We start from the raw sequence: 23,179 nt of genomic DNA, 5'->3' as shown, positions 1-23,179 counted from the left end.
GCTGGACTGGAGTTAGTCCAGGGGAGTAAGGACTATTTTCCGTCTGATCTAATGCAGTGTGTGGTTTCAGTTGTGCTACTGAAGGATCAGGGTTGTTTTGCTAGAGTGCATCTATCCACACACTGGTTGGGAGAGTTTTAGGCACTGCAGTAAGATAAATCAGAGCAGGTTTTTTTGGTGGTGGGGAGCTGGGGAGCTAAGATTGAAAAAACTGGGTATGTTTAACCTGGAGAAGATACCTGCAGGGAAGGAAAAGGAACTGTACTTTGTGCCCCCAAAGACAGGACTACATTTCATCCAAGGGGAGCTTTCAGTTGATCATTAGCTGAAACATCTTGAACATAACAGCAATTCAACAGTAAAATTATTTACCTAGGGGCGTGGTAGACTCTCCCTTCCCTGGAGCCCTTCTAGCAGATGCTGTACAGCCATCTGTTGTGAAGGCTGTAGGATTTCTTATGACAAGCAGGGGCTTGAAACAGATTGCCCACAAGGCCCCCTTCAACTTTCAGTTGTGTTTTTTGTTGTGGACATTTTTGGTTAAGCCTTGATCAGGATTCAGTTGTAGGCTAGCCACAGCTCACTAGAGGTCTTAAGTTAATAAAATAGGGAAAACTATGCATTTGAAATGGGAATGTGGGCACTGCTGAGATGGGAGTCCTTTTTATATTGCAAATTCTGAACGGAATAAGAATTAGGTTATGACAAACTGCTTGTGAGCCATCTAGAGATCTACAATAGTTTATTTCCAAAAACAGACACTAATAAATAAAAAAATACATTAATGTGTATTGAATGGCCATAATAGTAGAGAAGAATATTTAGCACTTTGTAGCTTCCTTATAAATGACAATGTCAAACAAAAAAACGTAACAAACCTTCCCTTTGCCCTCTAAGTGGGAAACCAATCCCAACCTTCTACCTAAAAGACTGACCTACATAGTTTTAAGGGTCAATATGAGGAGTAATAAAGACATCTGTATTTTCCCCATGTCCTGCCCCTCCTTTAATTGCTCATACTTCAAAATGCAGTGTTCAATATATAAATATTTTTTTACCTCAGTTTCTTCTAAAGCACACTACCCATCACCACATTGTTGCTCAACACAGTATAACATAAGTAAAGACCAACTTCAAACCAGCAGACTACTTTCTACTACTATCCAAGGGTAACGTGATAAACCTTATCTGTCCCATGAAAGAAGTATATGAACTTAAAAAATAAAACGCATAGGCTCTGCCTCCATGATCTCGGGACAATAGCACTATAAAGAAAAGGGGGATTTCAATTATCTTGCCATTGTGCAGTACTTGTTTCAACTGATCTGCCTTAATTCCTGAATATGCACTTTTAAATATATGTCTGCACCAGTTCTCATACGAAGTCCCTGAGTATTCCCCCCACCCTGGCCTGTCACTGTCAAAGGAACTAAGAAGTAGAGGTGTGTCATTAATGAAGGAATAAACCCTTCCATAGTTAGTCACCCCCAAACAATACTAGGCTTTTATTACAGCTGCACATGCGTGCTTATTGGACATCTGTTACAATAGATGTTTTGGCTGAGGTAATAAAAACAAGGACTGGTTATTGCTGAAGCTGCCTTTCCAACTCTCTGTATGCATATTTATAACTTTTAAAAGAACTTAGCCAAAACATAACAAGCACCACTCTCAAGCCCAGAACAGAAAGAGAACTCAGAACATTATCTGCACACTAAAAGGTCTGCTATCCTCATCTTTGCATACTTCAGTATCTTCTGTATACTTTTCTACCCCTTCAAACTGACTGTGGAATCCTCTTTTCTCATGCCCACTACCCAAATAAAAACAATCCTTTCAACTTTGTTTGCACTGAGAAAGTAACAAGGGTGAAGTTGCTTCCTGGCAATTTTCTGAAACACTCCGCTCTACCGTGAGGAGAAATTCCACCTTAAAATTAATGTGAACATTGCTTGCAGCGTGTGAGGCATGTATGGCTGGTAGGCTGAAAGAACAAGTTGCACACAGATTATTTAGTTGAGACTGAGCATTAACAAATAATAGAAAACCACTTGAAAGCCAGAGAACTAACATTGGCCAAACCCCAACAAAAGAAGCAAGTCATGTAAATCCAGCAGCCACATTTTTTTCATGAACTGAATTCCCCAGAGTCTTTGCAGTCCCTTTGGATGAGAGAGCTTTCTACACTAAGCAAAATTCACCGTCTTCCACGAGGCAGCTAACTTGGCCACTGGAGGGAGCAGATGGGTTCCTTTTACTACTATCATGCTCAGGCTCCTTTCCCCCATACTGCAAATAATTAACTTACAACAGAGACCCAGCTCTGCTTCTATCAGTTTGTGTTCTTTTCCTTTTCATCTTTAGGAAGGCAGAGGCTGGATCTCCCTGGAGAACTTGTGGCTCTCTTTATTACTTCCATCCACCTGACAAGAGAAAAAAAGTCAACTGTCATGGCCCTAGTTCGTTACCTACTCACTATCATTCTTTGAATGTGCTATATAATAGTTTTTAGTAGGAATATTAATATTTCACTTTCCATTTTGTTGAGGATTTTAGTAAGATTAACACTCAGACTAACACTTGAAAGTTAACTTACTGTAAAGAAGGAGCCACAGTATCCCAACAGTCACCTGATAATTTGAACAAAGGTCTGTTCAATTATGCTAGGTTTGTTACTATAGTGCAAAGGGAAAGTTATAGAAGGGAGTCCTAACCCACAAGGAATGGGACTGGCAGTTAATGCCCCTCTTTTCCACTGCCTGGATGAGTAATATGCACACCAGATCACTTTTATGAAGAGCACAGAAACTCAAAAGGAAGGGTCTCCCCAAGCTAAATTTTAATTTTTAAAAAAATTCCTCCTGGTTTTCCTGCTGCCAATGAGTAGTTTTACTGTTTCACCCAGCTCAGATGGTGAAGACTCAGTAGAGTCAGTGGTGCTATTCATTAGTGATTTTGCACAGTTATATCTTTATGGAGAAGGACCATCAAGTTTGGGACATTAAGCACAACTTCCCAAAGAATCTTAAATGTAAAGCCTAGACAGGTCCCATCACTGATCGCAGTGCACATTGCCTGCAACCACATACAACCTCTCAGTCATCAACTTTTATCAGTAAGAACTGCTAAAACAAGGCTTCACTCAGGCTCATTCCACTAAACCATATGGTATGTGTGAGCACAGCTGGAGTATCTCTTTAGCCAAACAGATATGGATTTGAGTGGTACATATTTACAATATAGAGGAATTGCAATCTCCTAATGCGATAAATAGTCCTCCCCTTACTAGAAAAATGGGGGGGGGGAGGCCTGGGGGGGATGCTTTTCCATATATATAGTTTTAGGCCTTCACTTCTCTACCACCTGCTCCAGGTGAGTTGAGAGAGAGAGAGAGAGAGAGAGAGAGCGCATTTCTCAGGTGATGTGCAAACTTCCATATACAGTGGTGCCTCGCAAGACGAAATTAATTCGTTCCGCAAGTCTTTTCGTCTTGCGAGTTTTTCGTCTTGCGAAGCACGGTTTCCCATAGGAATGCATTGAAAATCAATCAATGCGTTCCTATGGAAACCGCCTTCAGACCAGGTCCGGGGACAGTCTGTCCCCCGACCTCTTCTGAAGGCCGGTGGGGGGCGAAAGTCTTTGCTTCCAGCCCGCCTGCCTTCCTGGGACAGCGGAGACTTCTCCGCTGTCCCGGGCGATCTTAAAATGCTGGCGGGCGGCAGCGCTGCCGCCCGCCAGCATTTTAAAATCGCCCCAGGACAGCGGAGGACTGGGCGATTTTAAAGCCCCCGGGAAGGCAGGCGGGGGGGAGCAAAGACTTTCGCCCCCCGCCGGCCTTCAGAAGAGGTCCAAGACCTCTTCTGAAGGCCGGCGGGGGGCAAAAGTTTTTGCTCCCCCCCGTCTGCCTTCAAAAGCCGTCCGGGATAGCGGGAAGCGCTTCCCTGCTATCCCGGACCGCTTTTAAAATGCTGGCGGTGGGGAGCAAAGCCTTTCGGCCCCTGCCAGCCTTCCTGGACCTCCTCTGAAGGCCGGAGGGGGGGGGAAAGGCTTTGCTCCCCACTGCCAGCATTTAAAAGAGGTCCCCGGAGATTTCCCTATGGGCTTTCTTCTTGCGAAGCAAGCCCATAGGGAAAATCGTCTAGCGAAGCGACGCAAAAACCGAAAAACCCTTTCGTCTTGCGGGTTTTTCGTCTTGCGAGGCACCACTGTATGTACAACTTCAATCTGAGCTACTTTTGCACAGAGTTCTTTCACTGACAGATTTTGAAGTTAGCAGAACCCACCAAAAGTTATCTCATTCATTAATATAGGCAAGGCCACAGAAAGCATGACTTCTGTGTGAAATTCCAGCAGCTTCCTCAACTCATTAGCAGGAGAGTTAGTCGAGAACATTTGTCAAAATGGTAACTGGGGGTAATGAATGCATTTTGCAAATTATGTCTAGGAAGCACACTTACCTCTCAAAGGTGTACTTGCTCTCAGCCCTAAAGAAATATACATGGGACTTGAACTGCAGTTTGAAGACATAATCCTTCTGAATGCCATCGGCCTCTACAGGTGTGCTGACAGTGTAACCAAGAAGTGGTAAACTGGCCAATGGATAATCATCCTGAAAAAAACAACCAAGTTTTATTATTTATTTAACAGATGTCCATTCCACTCTTCAACCACCTTTTCAGGGCAGTTTACAAAGAAAATACAGGCAGCAACCATTCTGCAGGTGCCCAATTGCTACGTGACCACTGACACACAGGTCCTTTCGGACCCAGAAGAGAGCAGAATGGAGGCAGAGCAGGCTTATGTGCGCTCCGCCAATAGACGCAGGGGTCAGGAATGGAACCCCTGCACAAAATGTTCACTGCCTGTACTAAAACCCACCATGTACCACTGAGTTAATACATGAAGTTACAAGTAAAAACAAAAACCCTCAGTTCCCAGCCAGCACAAATATACCAGTCAGAGGGAACTAGTTCTCCCAAGTTCTAGGTATTGTATGCCGGCTGGAGAGCCTAACTAAAGCCATAATTGGGAACCCTCTCTGCAATTTTCTCCAACTAGGTGCTTTTAAAGAGCACCAGACATGCTATTCATATTACAATCAATTTTAGTTTACTGTGGTCTGGCGATGCCTAGTGAATTGCCAGAGAGGTGTGCCAATGACTACTGGCTGAAGCTGCGCTGGAGCATTCAACTCGTTGCTGACAGCGGCAACACTCACAAAATGTACCAAAGAATGAAGAAAGCCTTTAAGAATGGATTCACAAAGCATATTGCATCTCATTCCTATGTATGCCTAGCACCATCTTGAAGTTGTGCCGCATCCATCTTACCTGGTGCGTCTTGTAGAAGAACAAACAGAAGTTTGTAAAAACAACCCACAGCTTCTGCCAGCCGTTACTGTTTTTGAATTTCCTCAGTAGGTATCCTGACAGCTGGTTCTACATGGAAGAGAGGAAAATATAGTGTAAGTGACTAGTAGTCATTCTCCACAACCGCTCAACAAAAACCTAGTGTTAAATTTGCATTGAAGATTCAAAAAACAAATAACTTTTTCTAGGGGATGACTGAATTTGAGAAAGACTGCTTTAGAGCCTTTTTGTACAATTAGATATTTTGTGCAAGAAGTATAAAAGTTACCTTTTTATGGTGGTAATATAATTTGCCAAGTGCAGTTAGAAAAGTTCCATATTTTTCCAATATTGGAGGACGGGTGTGTAACACAGACATTTATTGGCTATTCCCTGTGATGAAGTTAATGACCAAGCAATATAAAGCCACCACCCAACTCCATGGTTGTGTAATTTGGAGCCATTCAAAATTACAACCCCCCCCCCCCAATTATTTGGGATTCTTTGCTCTGAAACTACAACACTGGAGTGCTTGTCAAGCATTGTGTATGTTATATTTATTTTACTGGCAGACCAGCAAAAACACCCCAATTGCCCCAACAGTCCTTTTATTTATTGCTTTTTTAAGCATTTGACCCCCAGGTTTTTAAGGAGGTGGGAAGTGAGACAGCATTATTTTTTTATTCAGTTTGTAGCAGTGGCTCCGAAACTTGAAAACCACTTAACTGGTTTTTCCACGTAGTAACTGTAATGTGCCATGCTAGATGCTGTATGGTTTTTAATTGCATTTTTCTTGCTTTTATTTCTTATATTCTATTTTATTGTGTTACAATTTGCATTCCATTGAATGTCTGTTTAATATAGCCATGCTGTGGAACACCTGCAAAAACCTCATGGACCACAGGTAGTCCACAGACTGCAGTTTAGGAACTCCTGCTCTATGGCAGAGCTACCTACTCCCCATTCAGATCCACTCAGTCCAGATAGGATATTTCATTGTTTCCACTAAAGGTTGTTTGAGTCAGGCTTTTCCTGATCATACTAAAAAGGCTCTAAGGCAGGTGAACCCAATGTGCCCTCCAGATGATGTTGGACTACAACTCCCCTCACCCCTCACCATTGGTCAAAGTGGCTGCGGCTGAGGGGAGTTGGTGTCTAGCAACTTCTGAAGGGCATCCTGCACCAAGGTGTCTTTTCTCAGGTATGCCAGCTACTAATGTAATGTCCATTTGTGCACACACTCACACACCCCCTTTTCACAGAGTGATAACTCTGCGTACCGCATTTCCTCCACTGAAAGGGTAGAACAGTTATGGATGCAACTGATTCATGTCCGTGCTGTGTTAACTGTGCGACTTTAAGTCCCTTTTTTTGTCCTCTACAACATGCTAAGAACCAGTAAGCAACACACACAGCTTGCATTCTTAGTTAAGGAGAAAATACAACTAGAAGACAGAAAATGTTGAGGGAAAGCACACAGTAAAAAGCCCTGCAGAGCACATGGCAGCAATGCCACTTTTAAGTTAACATGCTGGTAAAGTGAAGAGTAAGCCCCACTGGAAGGAGAAGGAACCTAACTTGCTGTGATCTAATCTACAGGATAAATGAAATGCATCAAAACAATGGCATGTGTATCCAGGGTTCTTCTTAATAAAGGGATTAATTTAGCTGATTTCTGCAAGAGACTTAAAGGATGTCTTACCATTCATTCCAATATTTTAGATCTTTGTTTCTGCACATTAGAACAGTGTTTAAGAGAGCTATAACGAGATGGTACAAGTAGAAAATGACCGTCTTCATAGATCCTATCAATACTGAGAGTGAGTGAAGCAGCTTTACCTGAATCATACACAAATAATCAGACAGGGATAGGCTCTGGTTCCGGTACCAGCAAACATGGGTGATTGTGTTGGGCCGCTGAGTCTGGCCCAGCAAATAGCGAGGAGGAAGCTCTGGAGAAACAGCAAGAGAGCAGAAAACTGAGCAGAGAGGGTGCAGGGCAAAGAGAAAAAGAAAGAAAAAGGTGATTTAGAACAAGAAAGGGCAGTACACGAAAAGGTCTGTTAAAAGAAATAGTACGAAAAAAGTAAAAAAAAGTTATGAAGTTCATCATTTGTAAGTCCTAAGGTCAGAAGTGCAAGGGGCCACGGTGCTTTGGGGAGAAGTCAGGAAGATTTAACAAATTTACCTAAAACAGGGTTCTCAGTGGGCAAGATCAAAACTTTTGGTTTCATAACCCCCAAGCTGATTTCTTTCATTAGCTTTTTAGTGTGAATGGCAGCTGTTGATATATCAAAGCCCCCCTTTTTATCTTTTTTCTTCTCCAAAGCACACCCTTGTTGAGAACATGATGGAAACATGCAGTCACACATACAAAGAACATCTTCAGATGTCTTGTGGTTACTCATTCATTTGCTCTCTCACACAAGACCACTGAAGTTATTGAAGGAAATGGGGGTGTTAAAACCGCACACATGTATACAGTGCAGAGAAACCAGCAACCAAGACAGACAGAGTGGTAAGTGAAAGTGATAGTGATAGTGATATGTGCTCTGCTGCTGGGTACCTCGACGGCCACACTGTGATCTGTCATGGAGACACTGGTGTTGCGGTACCAGCATACATGCATGGTAGTATTGGCACGGTGGTGGCTCTGCCTGTCCAGGGAGCTACGAGAAGAATGTATGTCCTCTTCGGACTCCTGTTCTAGAGATACCTCATCTGAGGATCCTGAGGGGGGAGAAGGGAGCAAACATTTAACAGGCTTGGGGGCACAGGGGTAGTGATAGCAGCAAGGATTGCTGACGTATAATAGCATCTTCCCCTCACAAAAGGAATTGGCATGCATGGGTTACTCTCCTTCTGACATCCATGACCTTCATAATAGGTAGCTTGAAGGATAGGACACCTCAAAGTTATTGCATAGGAAAAAGTCACACTCTGTTATATGGGGAAAATATTAAAAAGTTTACTCAGAAGCATCCTAGAAGGGTTTGATTTGTAGCAGAAGGGGATTCCTAGGAAATATATATAATTTCCACCTGAGGAATGCCACAGTGTGCTTCAGTGGCCCAGTGGTGGGGGCGGATCCATAGATAAGGAGACATTCAGGAGTACACAGGATATTACTTCAATGACTTCCACAGATTGGTAAGTGAACTGTGGTTTAAAAGGATGAATACTTTCCTGTGTAAGAGGGTGGTAAGGAAAGATTACACACTATAATCTTCATTATTATTGCTTTAACAGCTGGAAGTTCTTATTTGCCAAGCCTGAAATATCTGGAGCATCAGAGAGGGTATGGAATGTTACTTAGTGAAAAAGACTGAATGAAGGCTGCGTAATCTATACCATTTTCCATCTCAGAGGCCTGAAGAGCACACAACTAACCAAGAATCACTAATCACAAGTGGCACGAAAGCTACTCACTGTTAGAACGATTGCACACTGAGTTTTCTAGAAACATCTCTGATTTCTCAGTGAATTTCTTGGCCATTTCAATTGCCATATTTAGATCTTCCATCCATTTCCCCATTTCCAGACGAGTGCTGAAAAATAGAGACAGGAACGATGGCTAAGCACGTTTTCAGAGCTCAGCTGCCGTTTGTGATTTATGGTTCCGGAAAAGCACTGCTTGCCCCATACTTGGAGCAATTTCATGTTTCCATAAATTCCCACTGAAATAACAAAATTTGCAGTCAATGTTACCATTCTGGCAACTGCAGAAGCTTGCCTCAACAATTTTAAATTCCACACAAAATTCAGGTTTGATAAAACCACAACACAGTTTGAATCTTTTTCTGTTCCTCCTGAAATCTGAAGTCTCATAAAGATGAGAGGAAGCAACATATTATTGCACTTTAATGTAAGCTTGGAGCACTACTCCATGGGGAAATCAGATTTTGCCTCAACAGATGACTGGATAATGACTCAGGGAGTGTGTGGTCTCCCACATTGTGCAGCCTGGGGTATAGTGGCATATACACACACTGAAAGACGCCTAGTTTAACACTCCTACCTTTTCACAACTGAGCACTGAGAAAATGCTTACCTTGCTGCCACTACTATGGTTTTTTGAGCTGAATAAATGGTAAAGCAATGAGGGACAGACCATTCGTTTTCGCTCTCTTCCACCTACAATAAAGGAAATTTCTTCATCATTCAGTGAGCAACAGCACACACATCTACACTAAAAGAAATGGTGTGACAACAGCAACTAGCTACATTTTGTTTCTAATGGGAAAACTATCAGCTACAATTGCACTGTCACTTCAGCAGCTGCTAAGCATAGTAGTCACTGGCTTATTACTCACCGGAGGATCCAGGACTATCAGCTGAAAATCAAACACAGACATAAAAAAAAGGTCCATTAAGGAGAGGGAGGGAATGTAGCATTTTGGTGTGGAAGCAACACCAATTAGCACATCCAGCTAGCCTTGAAAATAGCAAAAGCACAATCAAGAGTTGTCTCGTCTTCCCAGCTACTCCAATGCCAAAAAACTGGCAGGCCTTGTTCTTTTGACTACTTAAATCTAGCACAGAAATCTATGTCTACTAATGACTGGAGAAAAAATACAGTAACCAGAACTGCGCATTTCACAAGAGTCCCTTAGAAGTTCAGTATAAAGAGGAAGCCCAGGTTAACATGAAACACATTTTGTTATTTTGATGTTTGATTGCTGTGTGATGTATCACTCACCAGCATCCCATGAAGAGGGAGATGACCATGAATTTTGAATTGATTGGTACCCGTGACTCCTTTGCTGGTGTAGAGCAACATATCTGAAAACTGAGGCAAGGAAAAGTTTACAAAATCATTTAGGTACTAGGAAAAAAGGCAATTCTATCTTTTGTCACAATTCTTGGGTTACACCCAAAAAGTGCATAAGTAGAAAGCAGCTCAAGCAACTATTGTCTTTTTCTCTCCTCCTGCTTTGGAGCCCCTGAGCTCCTCTGAAAATCCTCTCCATTGAATTGGGGGTTCCTCTGGAACAGTGAGGCTGTGTTGTTTGGGGCTGCAGTAGGAATTTGAAATTGCCTGGAATCAGGCAGAGGAACCATGCACAATTTATCCCTCCTATTGCAGCCCCAAATAATACAGCTCACACTGTTCAGGGGGCTCCCCAAACCTTTGCAGAGGCCACAGAGAGGGCAGAGAAAAATAGCAAAATTTGTTGGCAAGCTGCCCTCCACACATACAACCATTGGATAAACGCCTTTGTAGCTTTATTTGCAAACCAAATAAATTTGCAAACCAAGGTAAGTTTTCTCTTTAAATTGTGCTGCAAGTGGTTCACAGTAAAGCATAACAGTAACAAAACCAACTATCACTGTCTGTTATATTTCTCTGTAAAAGTATTTAACTTTTATCCACTCAAGATATCTGCATTACACTATGCTTACAGTTTCTCATTGTAATTATAGGGCACAAATTATTACCAACCGGTTTTCAGTTCATACATGATTACAAAGAGTCCTTCAGCACCAAGGGAAAAAATCCTGTAGTTTTTCTGTGCATAATTAGGATCAAGCAAAGAGACTGCTCAACTAACAGAACCCACTTGCTTTTCTTTTGGGAGCTCCTTTAAGGAACGGATCCTGACAACATCAAAATCTGATGAGGAACAAGAGCACATACAAATTAGCTGCCCACACAGCAAATTGAGAATATGAGAACCACCCTGCGGGATCAGATCAAAGATGCATCTCGTCCAGCAAACTGTTCTTAGAAGCCAACCAGATGCCCATGGCGAGGCCACATGCAGTAGATGAGCACAATAACACTCCTCCACTTGTGTTACCCAACAACTGGCATTCAGAGGCAGTCTGCTTTCAATACTGGATGAAGTACACGGCCATCATAGACTCAAAAGAATCTTGGAGCTGGAAGGGACTCTGAGGGTCATCTAGTCCAACCTCCTGCAATGCAGGAATCTCAGCTAAAGCACCCGTGACAGATGGCCATCCAACCTCTGCTTTAAAATCTCCAAGGAAGGAGAGTCCACTACTGTTCCATCATGACAAGCAGTTACTGATAAAGGGCCATTCTGCTATCTATCTCTTGAGGATCCAGCCCCAGGAGGAGGCAAAGAATCTGAGCTTGGATAAAGTCAGGGTTTGGGGACCCACCTATGCAGCTGCCTCACATTTCCTGAAACGTTCCATGCTGTATACAAAGGCTTCTTTATATTTTGGCTGTGAAACAACCGAGGCTCTCAAATAACAAAGCCGTACTCCTCAGAATATGTACACAAAACTTAAGTCTTGACCAATCCCAATCAAACTACTACAGGGGAACGGGCTCCAGAAACCTTATTACAAGTTGAAATCTTGATCAAAAGTATCAGCTCACCAGAAAGAACATCCTTTGCTGTAAACCCTTTTTGGTAAGCTTGTATAAGCAGCCTTCCCGGATAAATTCCTGTGGGGAAAAATATACAAAGCTTTAGTACCTTTGATGGCTCTTCTGTGAAATGCAGCACTCTCTACTTCAGGGTTGGGGCTAATGGTTTTCGGCCCGAGGACTCTCTTACAGTCGCCCACCTCTCCGAGGCCTACAAGCCAGTGGTGGACATAGCCAGTGTATATACATGTACTAAACATACAGACCACACTCACGACACATCCAGTAAGCACAATGCCAGACATACAGGCACACACCATACTCTTCCCCCTCTCTCACACATAAGATCACACACACACTCAGACTTCCTGTTACTTTGCATAGATTGGTTTGTGCAAAGAAAAACAAAACATTTCTCCCCACTTCAGTGTGTGTGTGTGTGTGTGTGTGTAAGAGAGAGAGAGAAGAGAGGTGTGTGTGTGTGTGTGTGTGTGTGTGTGTGCATGCGTGGTAATGCTGCCATTTACTCTTAAAGAGCAATGAGCAGACAAAGGCTTTATCTTTATTCTTGATGTGATAGTGCTTAGCACTAAAATTGCAGCAGACAGACTTGCCTTGCCTCCCGACCACACCAGGATATAAATCTGGCCACTTCCCATGGACTAGCTGGCCAGATCTGAGCTGTGAGTTAGTCACCTCTGCTCTGATTATTACCCTCATCACCAGCAGCACCACTTCCAGTTCTCTGCTGGAAGTGTGCCACTAAGCTACAAAAGGCATCTAGGCCACCAGAGCAAACTTATTTAAAACAGCTAGGCTGTCACAACTTGGCCACTCAGTTAGTGTTCTATTAAAACTAAGAATGGCCAGGCTCACCACAAATTATGTGATCATCTCTTCATCCCCCAGCTTATGCAGGGGTTATGTTCTGGGTCCCTGTGCGCATAAGTGAAATTGCGTAAAGTGGAGAGTACCTTCTAAAAAGCCTCTAAATCTTTCCCCCACCCCAATTCTCCAGCACTCACTCTCACTCTCTCTCCATACAATTCTCTCTTCAATGTGAGTTTAAGCTCTGGGGCTGGCAGGAGGTAGGAGGATGCACTGGAACGTGGCTGCTGCTGCGCTACCCCAGGTATCAGCCATTTGGCAGAGAGGCTGAGCAGCCTACACAAAGCCCTGCTGTGCCTCCGGTCTCCCCGGGGTTTCCTCTGTGCTATCTGATGTCCTCTTTGGGCTCCAGGAAGGGTTTCTTTACAAGTGTCAAGAACTCTCCAGCTGACTCCCGCCATTTGAGTCTATTTATATTTATTTATATTCATTTATATGAGTCTATTTATCTACTTTTTGGCACTGCACATATATGCAGTTGCACGCAAGTAGAACATGTGTAAGTGGGAGGATGTTTGTCCAGTTTCCAAAGCTCTTTATAGTGCTGTGGTACACAACTAAGAGGCCTCAAAATGTCTAAGAGGCAAGTACTATTTTCCTGAGGATTCGTCCATGATGAATGAATACATGAAGAGAGCCTGCATACCCATGCATGCATCATACTTGTGCTGGTCCCTGTTACCTCTGTGGATCAGCAATAATTGAAGGACTGGGAAAACTGAAACAATGCCTACGATCCCTGAAATGAAGGCCCTTCAAAGAGCCTTTTCTCACATTGTTTTGTCAACCTTAAAAACATCTCGGTAAGTACATGCAAATACAATTTTTGAATGGTTGTTTATGAGAGTTTCAATATTGAGATATATACGGCCTAGGACCCTCGTACTTACGGGACCACCTCTCCTGGTATGTCCCACAGAGGAACTTACGGTCTTCAAACAAAAACATCTTGAAGGTCCTAGGCCACAGAGAGGTTAGGCTTGCCTCAAATAGAGCCAGGGCTTTTTCGGCTGTGGCTCCGATCTGCTGGAACACTCTGTTACAAGAGACTAGGGCCCTGCGGGGCTTGACATCTTTCCGCAGGGCGTGCAAGACAGAGCTGTTCCACCAGGCCTTCGGTCAGGGCACAGCCTGACTCCCTCCTTTGGCAATCCTCACAGAACTCTAGCCCAATGGTTGCCATCAATTTGATTTGAATTAATTTTATAATGAAATTATTTTAGAATGTTGTATTATTTTATTGTGGTTAGCCGCCCTGAGCCTGGCTTCGGCTGGGGAGGGTGGGATATAAATAAATTTTATTATTATTATTATTATTTGGAAATAACATACTGGATTTCCCTAGTTCTGAAATAAACCAGTAAAACTTCTAAAGCCATCATCCCATAAAGGAAGAAAGCAAGAAGAAAGGTCAGAAACAATTGAAATACACAGGTCTTAAAATATGGAAAGAACTACCTACTCTGCCAGCTGCTACAAGGTTATCAATGCCAAGCAGGTCGTGCTGTAACTCTGTTAGCTTCTGGAAATTCTCCAAACGGATGAGACTGTTTTGAAGCTGTGATGTAATTTCTGTGATTTCTTTCAGTGCATCTGCAGAAGGGAATTACAAAAGAAAAGGTCTACTCCAAACCAACCAATCAGAGAAGCATGGATAAAAGTACAGGCCAAAGTGAAGCAGTGTATGGACATTGCTTTTTCCAAAAGGAAAAATGGAACGTTACATGTACTTATTTAAGAGAAGACACAATCATGGAAATCTCCAAATGATTGGTAAGTCGACAGACTAACCTAAACATACACGACCATGCCATTTTAATTAGACCTACCCAAACCCTCCAATGCTACGGTATCAACAGCTACTAGTCACAATGGCAGTATTTCCTGCAGTATCAGAGGCTGTATGCTGCTGAATGCAAGTTTCTGAGGAACAAGAGAAGGAAAGTTCTACTGCACTCAATTCCTCTCATGGGCTCTATATAGGTTGGTCATTGCGGGAAAGAAGGCTAGACTAGATAGGCCTCTGATCTGATCTTGCAGGGCTCCACTTACATTCTTCCCCAGAGAGAACCATAAAGAGCCAAAACAAAAAAACATTTTCCTTCCAGTAGCACCTTAAAGACCAACTAAGTTAGTTCTTGGTATGAGCTTTCGCGTGCATACCAAGAACTAACTTAGTTGGTCTTTAAGGTGCTACTGGAAGGAAAATTTTGTTTTGTTTTGACTATGGCAGACCAACACGGCTACCTATCTGTAACATAAAGAGCCACTTAGACTCCATTTTACCTAATTTTGTGCTCAAAATAAACTCTGCAAAATCAAACATGGTTGCACTGTCATAATTATTATACCTTACATCCAAGAAATAGGTGTTCAAAATGCAGTAATATATTTTGCAGAAGATGGTGGAAAAGTAAGGAATGGAAGACAGAGATTTTGGAAGCAAGCACGGTATATAAGCCCAGGGACAGTAACGGAGATATGTGTAATAACTCTATTTTGGCTTCTGAGACTGTAACCCACATTTCTCAGCTGTCTTTAATTTATTATTATTATTAATTATTATTATTACTATTATTATTATTTACAGAGATCCTCATGGTGGGCAGTTTTACTCATGTACTGGGCTTTTTGTGCAGATTTCTTTGCTTACAACTTTCACTAGAACAACTCTTCAAAAGTTAAGGCTGAGACTGTTCCATTATTCTTAATTGCTATAGTACTCAATTTCACAATAATTCCTAGGAGGCAGAATATGTGTCATTCACACATGTAAATGCTACATTTATGTTTGACAGTAATGAGCTGGTCCAATGTCACACTTATCCATGATGTCCAATTTTGCCCTGTATATTATATCTGCAGAATGCACACAGCCCCACCTATAAGAACTATGGCAGATACTCTTCTCACTTGTATTTTAAATGGAGATGTATGATGCAAAGCCAATAAGGATGAGGTTATACTTTTATGTTCACAACTTAACTACTGCAATAGTCAAAGATAACACTTCCCACAGCATTCACATGACTCAGTATTTTCCAATGGAGACCGTTCACATGACTAAGTGCAAGTAAGATGATGGTCTTGGCTCAGTGTCACACTGTTCACAGAAAGTAGAACAAAATAATAGGTAGTCCCCCCACCCAACAAGTGGGTAGGGATGCCTACCAGTCAATCACTGGGCATCACCATGACATTTGCCATACCAGGTCCTTGGGGATGTAGGACAATATATTTATTAAACACACACAAACAAAATTAAGTGATTTAACTTCAAAAGGAAAGTGTTTGGTCCCAATACAGTGGTACCTCGGGTTAAGAACTTAATTCGTTCTGGAGGTCCGTCCTTAACCTGAAACTGTTCTTAACCTGAGGTACCACTTTAGCTAATGGGGCCTCCCGCTGCTGCTGCATGATTTCTGTTCTCATCCTGAAGCAAAGTTCTTAACCCAAGGTACTATTTCTGGGTTAGCAGAGTCTGTAACCTGAAGCGTCTATAACCTAAAGCGTCTGTACCACTGTACTTCCTTTAAACCCACAGCCTAAATTCAAGCTAGGATGCAAAAGAAGTTTCAAGTCATGGCTTGAACTTGACTTCACCTGCTGTCATATATGCCTGGGAAAGGTTGACATAGGCTAGAGGTTAAAAATAACTGAAACCAGATGAACTAGTTTTGTAGCAAGACAGTGGTACCTCGGAAGTCATATGGAATCCATTCCGGAAGTCCATTCAACTTCCAAAACATTCGGATACCAAGGTGCAGCTTCCAATTGGCTGCAAGAAGCTCTTGCAGCCAATCAGAACCCGCGGATGTCACATCAGACGTTTGGATTCCAAAGAACGTTCACAAATGCCACTTCCAGGTATGTGGCATTTGGGAGCCAAAACATTCGACTCGCAAAGCATTCAGGATCCAAGCTACGACTGTACTGTTTCTACCAAGACAACTGAATTTCTGTCAATCAGCAACATAAAATGAAAATACAGAATGTGTCGAGTATTGGCATTGCAGATATTTGTCTGATCTGTCACTCACTCCTGCAGTCGGTGTAGTCCCGATGATCTGGCACGTAGTGTTTGCAAAGTCTCCCCAGGATCAGCTTGTAGTGCATTAACCTCTGGATTGGTTTCAGCAGGAAAGTGTTGAGTGGCAAGTAACACACCTTCTGGAGTTCAAACTCCTTATAAACCATTTCCAGTTTCTTTATGCGCTTAGTTGCTTTCTCTAACTCTGACAGGACTTCATCATGTTTCTTCAGGTAGGTGGTATATTCCTGTAGGATCACAAAAGATACGGCCATGAGTACAGGCTCTGGCAGCATTTACTTTCAGTTTCACATAATCACAGGCTGTCATTGCACCCAAACCAAATCTTGTGGTTTAAAGCAAACTCTGTTACCCAAACAAGACACTTTCATGACCCAGATTTTGAAAGCAGCTTGTTTGAAACAGACTGGAATTTGTTTTAAACCACAATATCTGGCTCATAGGTAACAAATCAGGATTCTATGAAAATGGAAGTCAACACTGCTGAAGACCTCAGTCCAGTCATGCAGGAGCAGCAGGCTAGAAGGCGCATGCAAGAATTTCGCCTGGGCTCCTTCCTTAAGTACACATCGCTAAACAATGATTTAATGTTATATATTAATCAGCCCACTGAACATGAAGGAACACACAGATTCTTGGGAGTTGTTTCCCTACCTTTAGCATATGCATATTTTTCAGCAAGACATCACCAATCCGTTGATAATCTCCTTTCGTGGGAGCGTTGGAACGTCCCTCCCTGCAATGAGAGTGTGAGAAGATTGTGCTACTGCTCTTGGGAAATTGAATCTTACAATTATTTCCCAGTAGAAACTAATGCATACTAACAATAACTATATTTCCAGTAGAAACTAAAGCATACTAACAGTAACTATAAAAGTAAAGAGTTCCAAAACTGTTTCCATTCATTTCTCAGCAAACTAACCATGTTTCCTGTTTCAATTTGTAGCCCAAATTGGAGTCTCAATAATCATTTTAAAAATGGAAGAAAGGGGTTAACACTGTATGCTATCAACTAAACTTCTCTGAGGTTTATATGTATTTTGCAAAAATAGGCATGCCAGACCTGAAAATGTAAAACAAAGAAACCACATTTCTACTCTTTTTGACCAGATTCAAATGTTTGCCTTCACAATGCTGTTAACAATTACCATAGTGCTAGCCGCTGTTCAAGCTCTTTCAGAAAACCTCTGTGAAATTCATAGATGGGGTCTATGTTTGAGAACAGCAAGGTCATAAGACCTTCAGGCATGGCATTTTCCTTGACAACTGCACTGCGGAACCACTGCAGAGGAGAGATAAATAAGAAGCAGATGTTTGGCTTCCTGTTCTTGGTATCAGCAATGTAAAAAGTATCAAAGAACCCAGAAAAACAACAACATGCAAACAAATTTCAACAATATCAAACAAGTTCTTTGGCAGCAGACACATACTCTAAACAAGATGCACAAGAGACGTTTTGCAAATATTTCATCCAGCAAATTCCAGTTTATAACCAATTTTACCCTGAGGCTAAGGGACTGCAATAACACACAACTCACAATTTACACATACAACTATTAAAACAACTCTTTTTAGGGGAAAGTGGGTTTAAATCACTTACTACAGTCAGGACTTCCAAGTCTTTTAAATAAGTTCGTTCAGTAGCAAGAATTTCTTTTGCAATGAAATAGGCTTTGTCTGCTGGGTACCTCTGAAAGATAAAAGCAAATCCCAAATAAATGAAACAGAAAATGTTTCTTATTAAGAAACCTTGGTGGAGCTATATAATAAGACTACTTTGACTATCCAGATGTGCCAATATAAAAGGAGAGCCAAAACCAAAGCCTCCTGCTCTAAATGGCTTTGAAGTATGTGGCTTTTTAAGGAAATATTTGAATCAACTATGCCCAATGTATTCTTCAGGTGAGGCAATAGGAATCCTTAACCTGAGATGTGAATATGAGTTTCATTAAGCCACACCCTGATCCTGATCTAGAGTTAGTTGCTTGAAACATACTGTTACCTGTGACCAAACAGATACACTAAGAACTAACAGGCAGTGGTGCTACTTCACAGATGGGATACAACTGGTAGTGCACATTCCTGACATTGATGGTAACTGGCATTCTCAACAGCACTGTCCCATACTGACATCAAATCTATTTGGTACCGGCATGAACTATTCCCTTTCCTCTGCTATATGGGCAGGAGAATGGACTGCAAATACGGTGCTGAAGCAAAAAGCATTTTCTCCCACCCCACTATTTGGGTCATGCAACAACGACAGCACTGATCCTCTAGGCTGTATGTGTCTGGACAGAGACACACTGCATCGAAAAGCTTCAACCTCTTTGTCACATTGAGCCTGATGGAAACAGAAACATGGGTACAGGAAGCCACAAATTTGCTTTTTAATACATCTCATCTAACCTCAGATAAGGCACCAAACCACAACCTTGAGGTTTACTGTATTATTTTCAATAGAAAAAGTCCTAGATTAAGATTATGGAACATACTCCAAACACAAAAATGCTCAACCCCAAATCCCCAAATTCTTCTAAGTGTAAGATACAAAGTGGGAAGACAGAACTCCTAATTGTATGGTTGATTTCCCTCCTGCTTAGACATGCAAAATAAGGGTTTTGCCTTTCGTTCTAGTTAATTTCATGTTCACCAAGATTGATTCACCAGCATGATTCACCAGCAGTAATCAATATGGTTGTTAAATAAGATAAATTGTCTATGGGTTGAGCTGAGCTTGCTAAACAACAAAACCAGCTCATTCCCACCTGAAAAAATGTGTTAAAGAGAAGGATCTGTTTTTGACAAGAAATAGTGGATTATTAGACTGCAGAAAAGCACTCAGAGAGTTGAAATTAATGTACTTTCTATAACTGTCTCTAATGTTTTACAGTACAACTATTCCCCACAAACAGAAAGGACAAAAATGGTGCTCTTGAGGTAAAGAGAAGCATTTAGTTCATATCTCACTTTGAAACAGCTGGAACAAAGGATTGTTCCTTCTAGCAGTTTTATAGTAGCAAAGTGTCGTGTATTTATTTTAACATAGGTCAAGAAAAACCATTGTGTGGGAAGTTTAATAGTACACAAGTCAGTACGATAGCATAGCACTGGCAGATTTGCACACTGCTAATATCTAAGGGCTTATGTACGCTTAACTTTTGCCATGCTCCTTCTATGCAGAGGTCCGCACTTTAACGCTCTGTGTCCAAGTGGTTTATTTTGTTTCGTTTTGCCCCAAGCTTTCCCTGTGAAAACCTGTTCTTCAAAGTTTTCTGTGGATTGTGTTTCCTCTGATTGAAATTTAAAGAGTGGGTTTTTGCAGGGAAAGCTGTAGAGTAAAAACAAAAGGGGGGAGGGGGGCAACTCGGACACAGAAGTTTAAACCATGGACTGTGTGTGGAAAGAGTAGAGGAAAGGTAAATGTGAATAAGCCCCAACAAAGAAATCAGAAAATGAAGCAGAGGCTCATGAAACAAACAAACACAAATCACCCTCCTTGTCCTTGCCTTACCTTACGCCTTGCCTCATCCTCTTCTTCTATCCTGGCACCACCAACATCGCTCAGAACAGGACTCAAAAGAGGAGATGAACCCTGGCCAGGTGTGTTCATATTCACATGAAATGAGGGGTTCAGAGTCATTGGACTCTTCATTACAAAGGAAGACAGCTGAGGACCTAAGTATCACATTAGGAAGGAAGTGGGGAGGAGAAAGAGGTTAAGAATTGGTTTTGCTTCAACAAAATACCACCAGGCACATTGCCAAAACCACATAACACTTGCAAGTAGTTGTCTCCCCTGGTTTGCTTAATTATTATTATTTTTTTAAAATGAGCCCACAAATATTTTAAAGCAGTCTTTGAAAAAGTTAGGTACAATTTCCTGGAGGTCAAACTGGAATTAGCTAAGAATTTAGACTTTTGAACAAAAGCAACCTACAACACCAACAATCCCATTCCCTCTGCTATGGCTAAACAGATCAAGACCACAATATACTCCTTCAACATACTCCTCTTGGAGAGTTAGAGTTCTTACTACTTTCTGCAAACAGATCACAAGAGACACAGTGGCCCTGATAAACAGGGAATGGAAAGCAGGAGAACAAAAATGGGAAAGCTCCATGTTTTCAGAGTTCAGCATACATTTGATTTCAAAAACTGTATATGTATGGATAGGAAATATGAAACTAGAAATAGGGAGAATGCAGATTGCATGCCCTTCCTGACTTTGGAACCACATAGCAGCTTTTAAATAACTACCCATACTAAATACAGCTTCCTCTACAGTCTTTAAACCAGGTTGCATCACTAACTGGGTGGAGATAAGTTATTTCATTTGTCAAGTAATGTTTGAGGGTGTGTCCGGACAGCCGCGGCACAACGTAATTGTTATGTAGCAAGGAATGAAAAAGAAGCTTATCAAAACAATGTTTTAGCATTGTGACAATTACCAAGCTAGAGTAAATGTTCCATTTCTTGTAGCTTTTCTTTAGAGCAAGCAAGCTATTTCACAGAATACTGTTCTCTACAGAGAAGGTGACTCAGTTTTAATGCAAGCCAATTCCATGATCAGTATCATGTAAGAATATCAGGCTGGATCAGGCTGAAGGCCCATCTAGTCCAGCACTCTTCTCACGGTGGCCAGCCAGTTGCTCATGAGAAGCCCACAAGAGGGACTTGAACACAGGAGCTTTGCACGAAATGGGAAATAAATGGCACAGATCCAAACTGCAATGTTAAGCATTCTGGAGCCCTAGCATTGCGATTTGCTACCTAGAGCACAAAACTTCAAAATTAGGCTGTTCCTCCCATTGTCCCTCACTTTCAAAGCAAAACAGCTTCTCTACTTATGCATTTTGAAAGTTTCTTGCATTTGAATTATGGCTGACATTTTCCCTGTTATAATTAATATATATTATCATTATTATTCCAATGCTAAAGCTGTTTTGGACAGGGTAATGCCAGAGAGAGCTCCTACGCTGACACCAGTAAGTGCTGCCCCAGATATGTCTGCCACTCCCACTCCAAATTCCATTCTGTACAGCCTCAGAAAGACAGCATGAAGCTTTGTGCTCCGGCCAACATTTATTCTTGATTCCACTGTAAACAGCAAAAAAAGTTCCACTGAACTGCCCCAAAGTATCCACTCAAAGTGATATTAAGGCCCAGTAATAAACAGGCACGTAATACTTTTCAACACTTATTTGAAGCGGGATTAAGAAATTGGAGGGCAGCCAGCTGCAAGGCTTCTGCTACAGTGCTACACTACTGAAAGGAACCGACTGCTCTCTCATTTGACTCAGGAAGCAAAGCCTTTTAAAAGTAATGAATGCCAAAAGAAAGGGGAGGCATTACGAAAAGGAGAGGAAGTTTAAGTGCATGCATTCCCACTGGTTAACTCAGGAAGCTAAACAGTGTTACACTTAGGTCACCTGGAAGAGATTCAGAATATCAGGGAAGTTAACTATTAACATTCTTTGGCCAGTCTACTGTGTATTGTATCAGCTCATGCAGTCCCCTGCTCCTCCTCCTGACTTTTAGTATCGTATCTGTAAGATCCAGTGTATTTGTTGGCATTTGTTCCTTGCTGGGAAAGCAGTTTACGGGAAATCTGCTTGAACGTACAAGTCAAATACTGTACAAGCAAGAAGCAGCTTGGACTTCCCCCAGAGTCTTTAGTATTTCATTTCCTTTCCAACAGAAACCGCTCCTTTTTAATGTTTTCTTTCTTTCTTTCTTTCTTTCTTTCTTTCTTTCTTTCTTTCTTTCTTCTCTCTCTCTCTCTCTCTCTCTCTCTCTCTCTCTCTCTCTCTCTCTCTCTCTCTCTCTCTCTCTCTCTCTCTAAAAAAACCCTATTTGAAAATGCTGCTCAGTTTCAAGGCTAATATACTTTTCATTGTATATGAGATTGTGAGCAGATGGCATCCAGTACATTATGACCACAATTGTAGAAACAACAGTGGGGGTGAAATCTTTCCTTAAAACACGCTAAGTAAAGAAAGCTCTGCCAGTGTCTCACACTGCCCATTAGCAGCATTGCATTTTAACAGGTATATGATAAAGGAATACTGCTACATCTTTTCTTTTCTTTTTTCTTTTCTGAAGATGAATTGCTTTTGCCCCACCTCTCATCTTCTGCAGGAAGCAAAAGAATTGAAGAGAATCATGGGAGTGGGGTGGGGTGAGATTAAAGATGGGAGTGGTTTTGAAACAATGCAAATCAGCATGATTTTTACAGTCAGTGACTATTAAAAGGCCTCCCATTATACATGGGAGTCAACAGACAACTTTGCAGCCTGCCTGACAACTGACTGGTTATTTAGAAGGGATGCCGCATCTACTTTTGATAATATCATTTCACAAAGAGGGAAAATGTGTGTTTAGAGTGTGAGTGAAAGTTGTGGATATGAAAAGCACATAAGGAACTTTAGAAGCAAGTCTTTTGCCGTATAATTAGTGGTGCCTTTTGTGTGTGTCTGTAGATGAGCCCTTCTGACCATGTGTAAAACTGAACTTCCTTTGCCACTGAATCCAACTTCTGTGTTTCCA

The 23,179-nt window shown here is 41.8% G+C and overlaps 1 protein-coding gene across 7 annotated transcripts in view; it reads right to left on the bottom strand.

Moving 5' to 3' along the window:
- Positions 1-725: 725 nt before the first annotated feature.
- FARP2 (FERM, ARH/RhoGEF and pleckstrin domain protein 2) overlaps positions 726-23,179 on the bottom strand; it is a 64,322-nt gene continuing 41,868 nt past the window's right edge. For 2 of the 7 annotated variants that reach the window (XM_081910351.1, XM_081910352.1), the window contains exons 14-27: positions 20,145-20,308; positions 18,231-18,320; positions 17,779-17,912; positions 17,285-17,366; positions 16,620-16,857; positions 14,042-14,172; positions 11,701-11,769; positions 10,048-10,137; positions 9,400-9,482; positions 8,778-8,896; positions 7,915-8,078; positions 5,331-5,438; positions 4,458-4,609; positions 726-2,423 (exon numbers count right to left, since the gene is read on the bottom strand). In XM_081910351.1, the coding sequence (XP_081766477.1) occupies positions 2,333-2,423; positions 4,458-4,609; positions 5,331-5,438; positions 7,915-8,078; positions 8,778-8,896; positions 9,400-9,482; positions 10,048-10,137; positions 11,701-11,769; positions 14,042-14,172; positions 16,620-16,857; positions 17,285-17,366; positions 17,779-17,912; positions 18,231-18,320; positions 20,145-20,308 (1,715 nt within the window). In that variant the 3' untranslated portion in view covers positions 726-2,332. Of the gene's footprint in view, positions 2,424-4,457; positions 4,610-5,330; positions 5,439-7,187; positions 7,328-7,914; positions 8,079-8,777; positions 8,897-9,399; positions 9,483-10,047; positions 10,138-11,700; positions 11,770-14,041; positions 14,173-16,619; positions 16,858-17,284; positions 17,367-17,778; positions 17,913-18,230; positions 18,321-20,144; positions 20,309-23,179 lie in introns of those variants that run through there. The other 5 variants (XR_014168179.1, XM_081910353.1, XM_081910354.1 and 2 more) reach the window with 5 other exon arrangements.

The sequence above is a fragment of the Podarcis melisellensis genome (genome assembly GCF_964234715.1).
Source record: "Podarcis melisellensis genome assembly, chromosome: 5".
Classification (NCBI taxonomy): Eukaryota; Metazoa; Chordata; class Lepidosauria; order Squamata; family Lacertidae; genus Podarcis; species Podarcis melisellensis.
The sequence above is the reverse complement of the archived record's forward strand: the minus strand, read 5'-3'. Positions and strand labels throughout refer to the sequence as shown.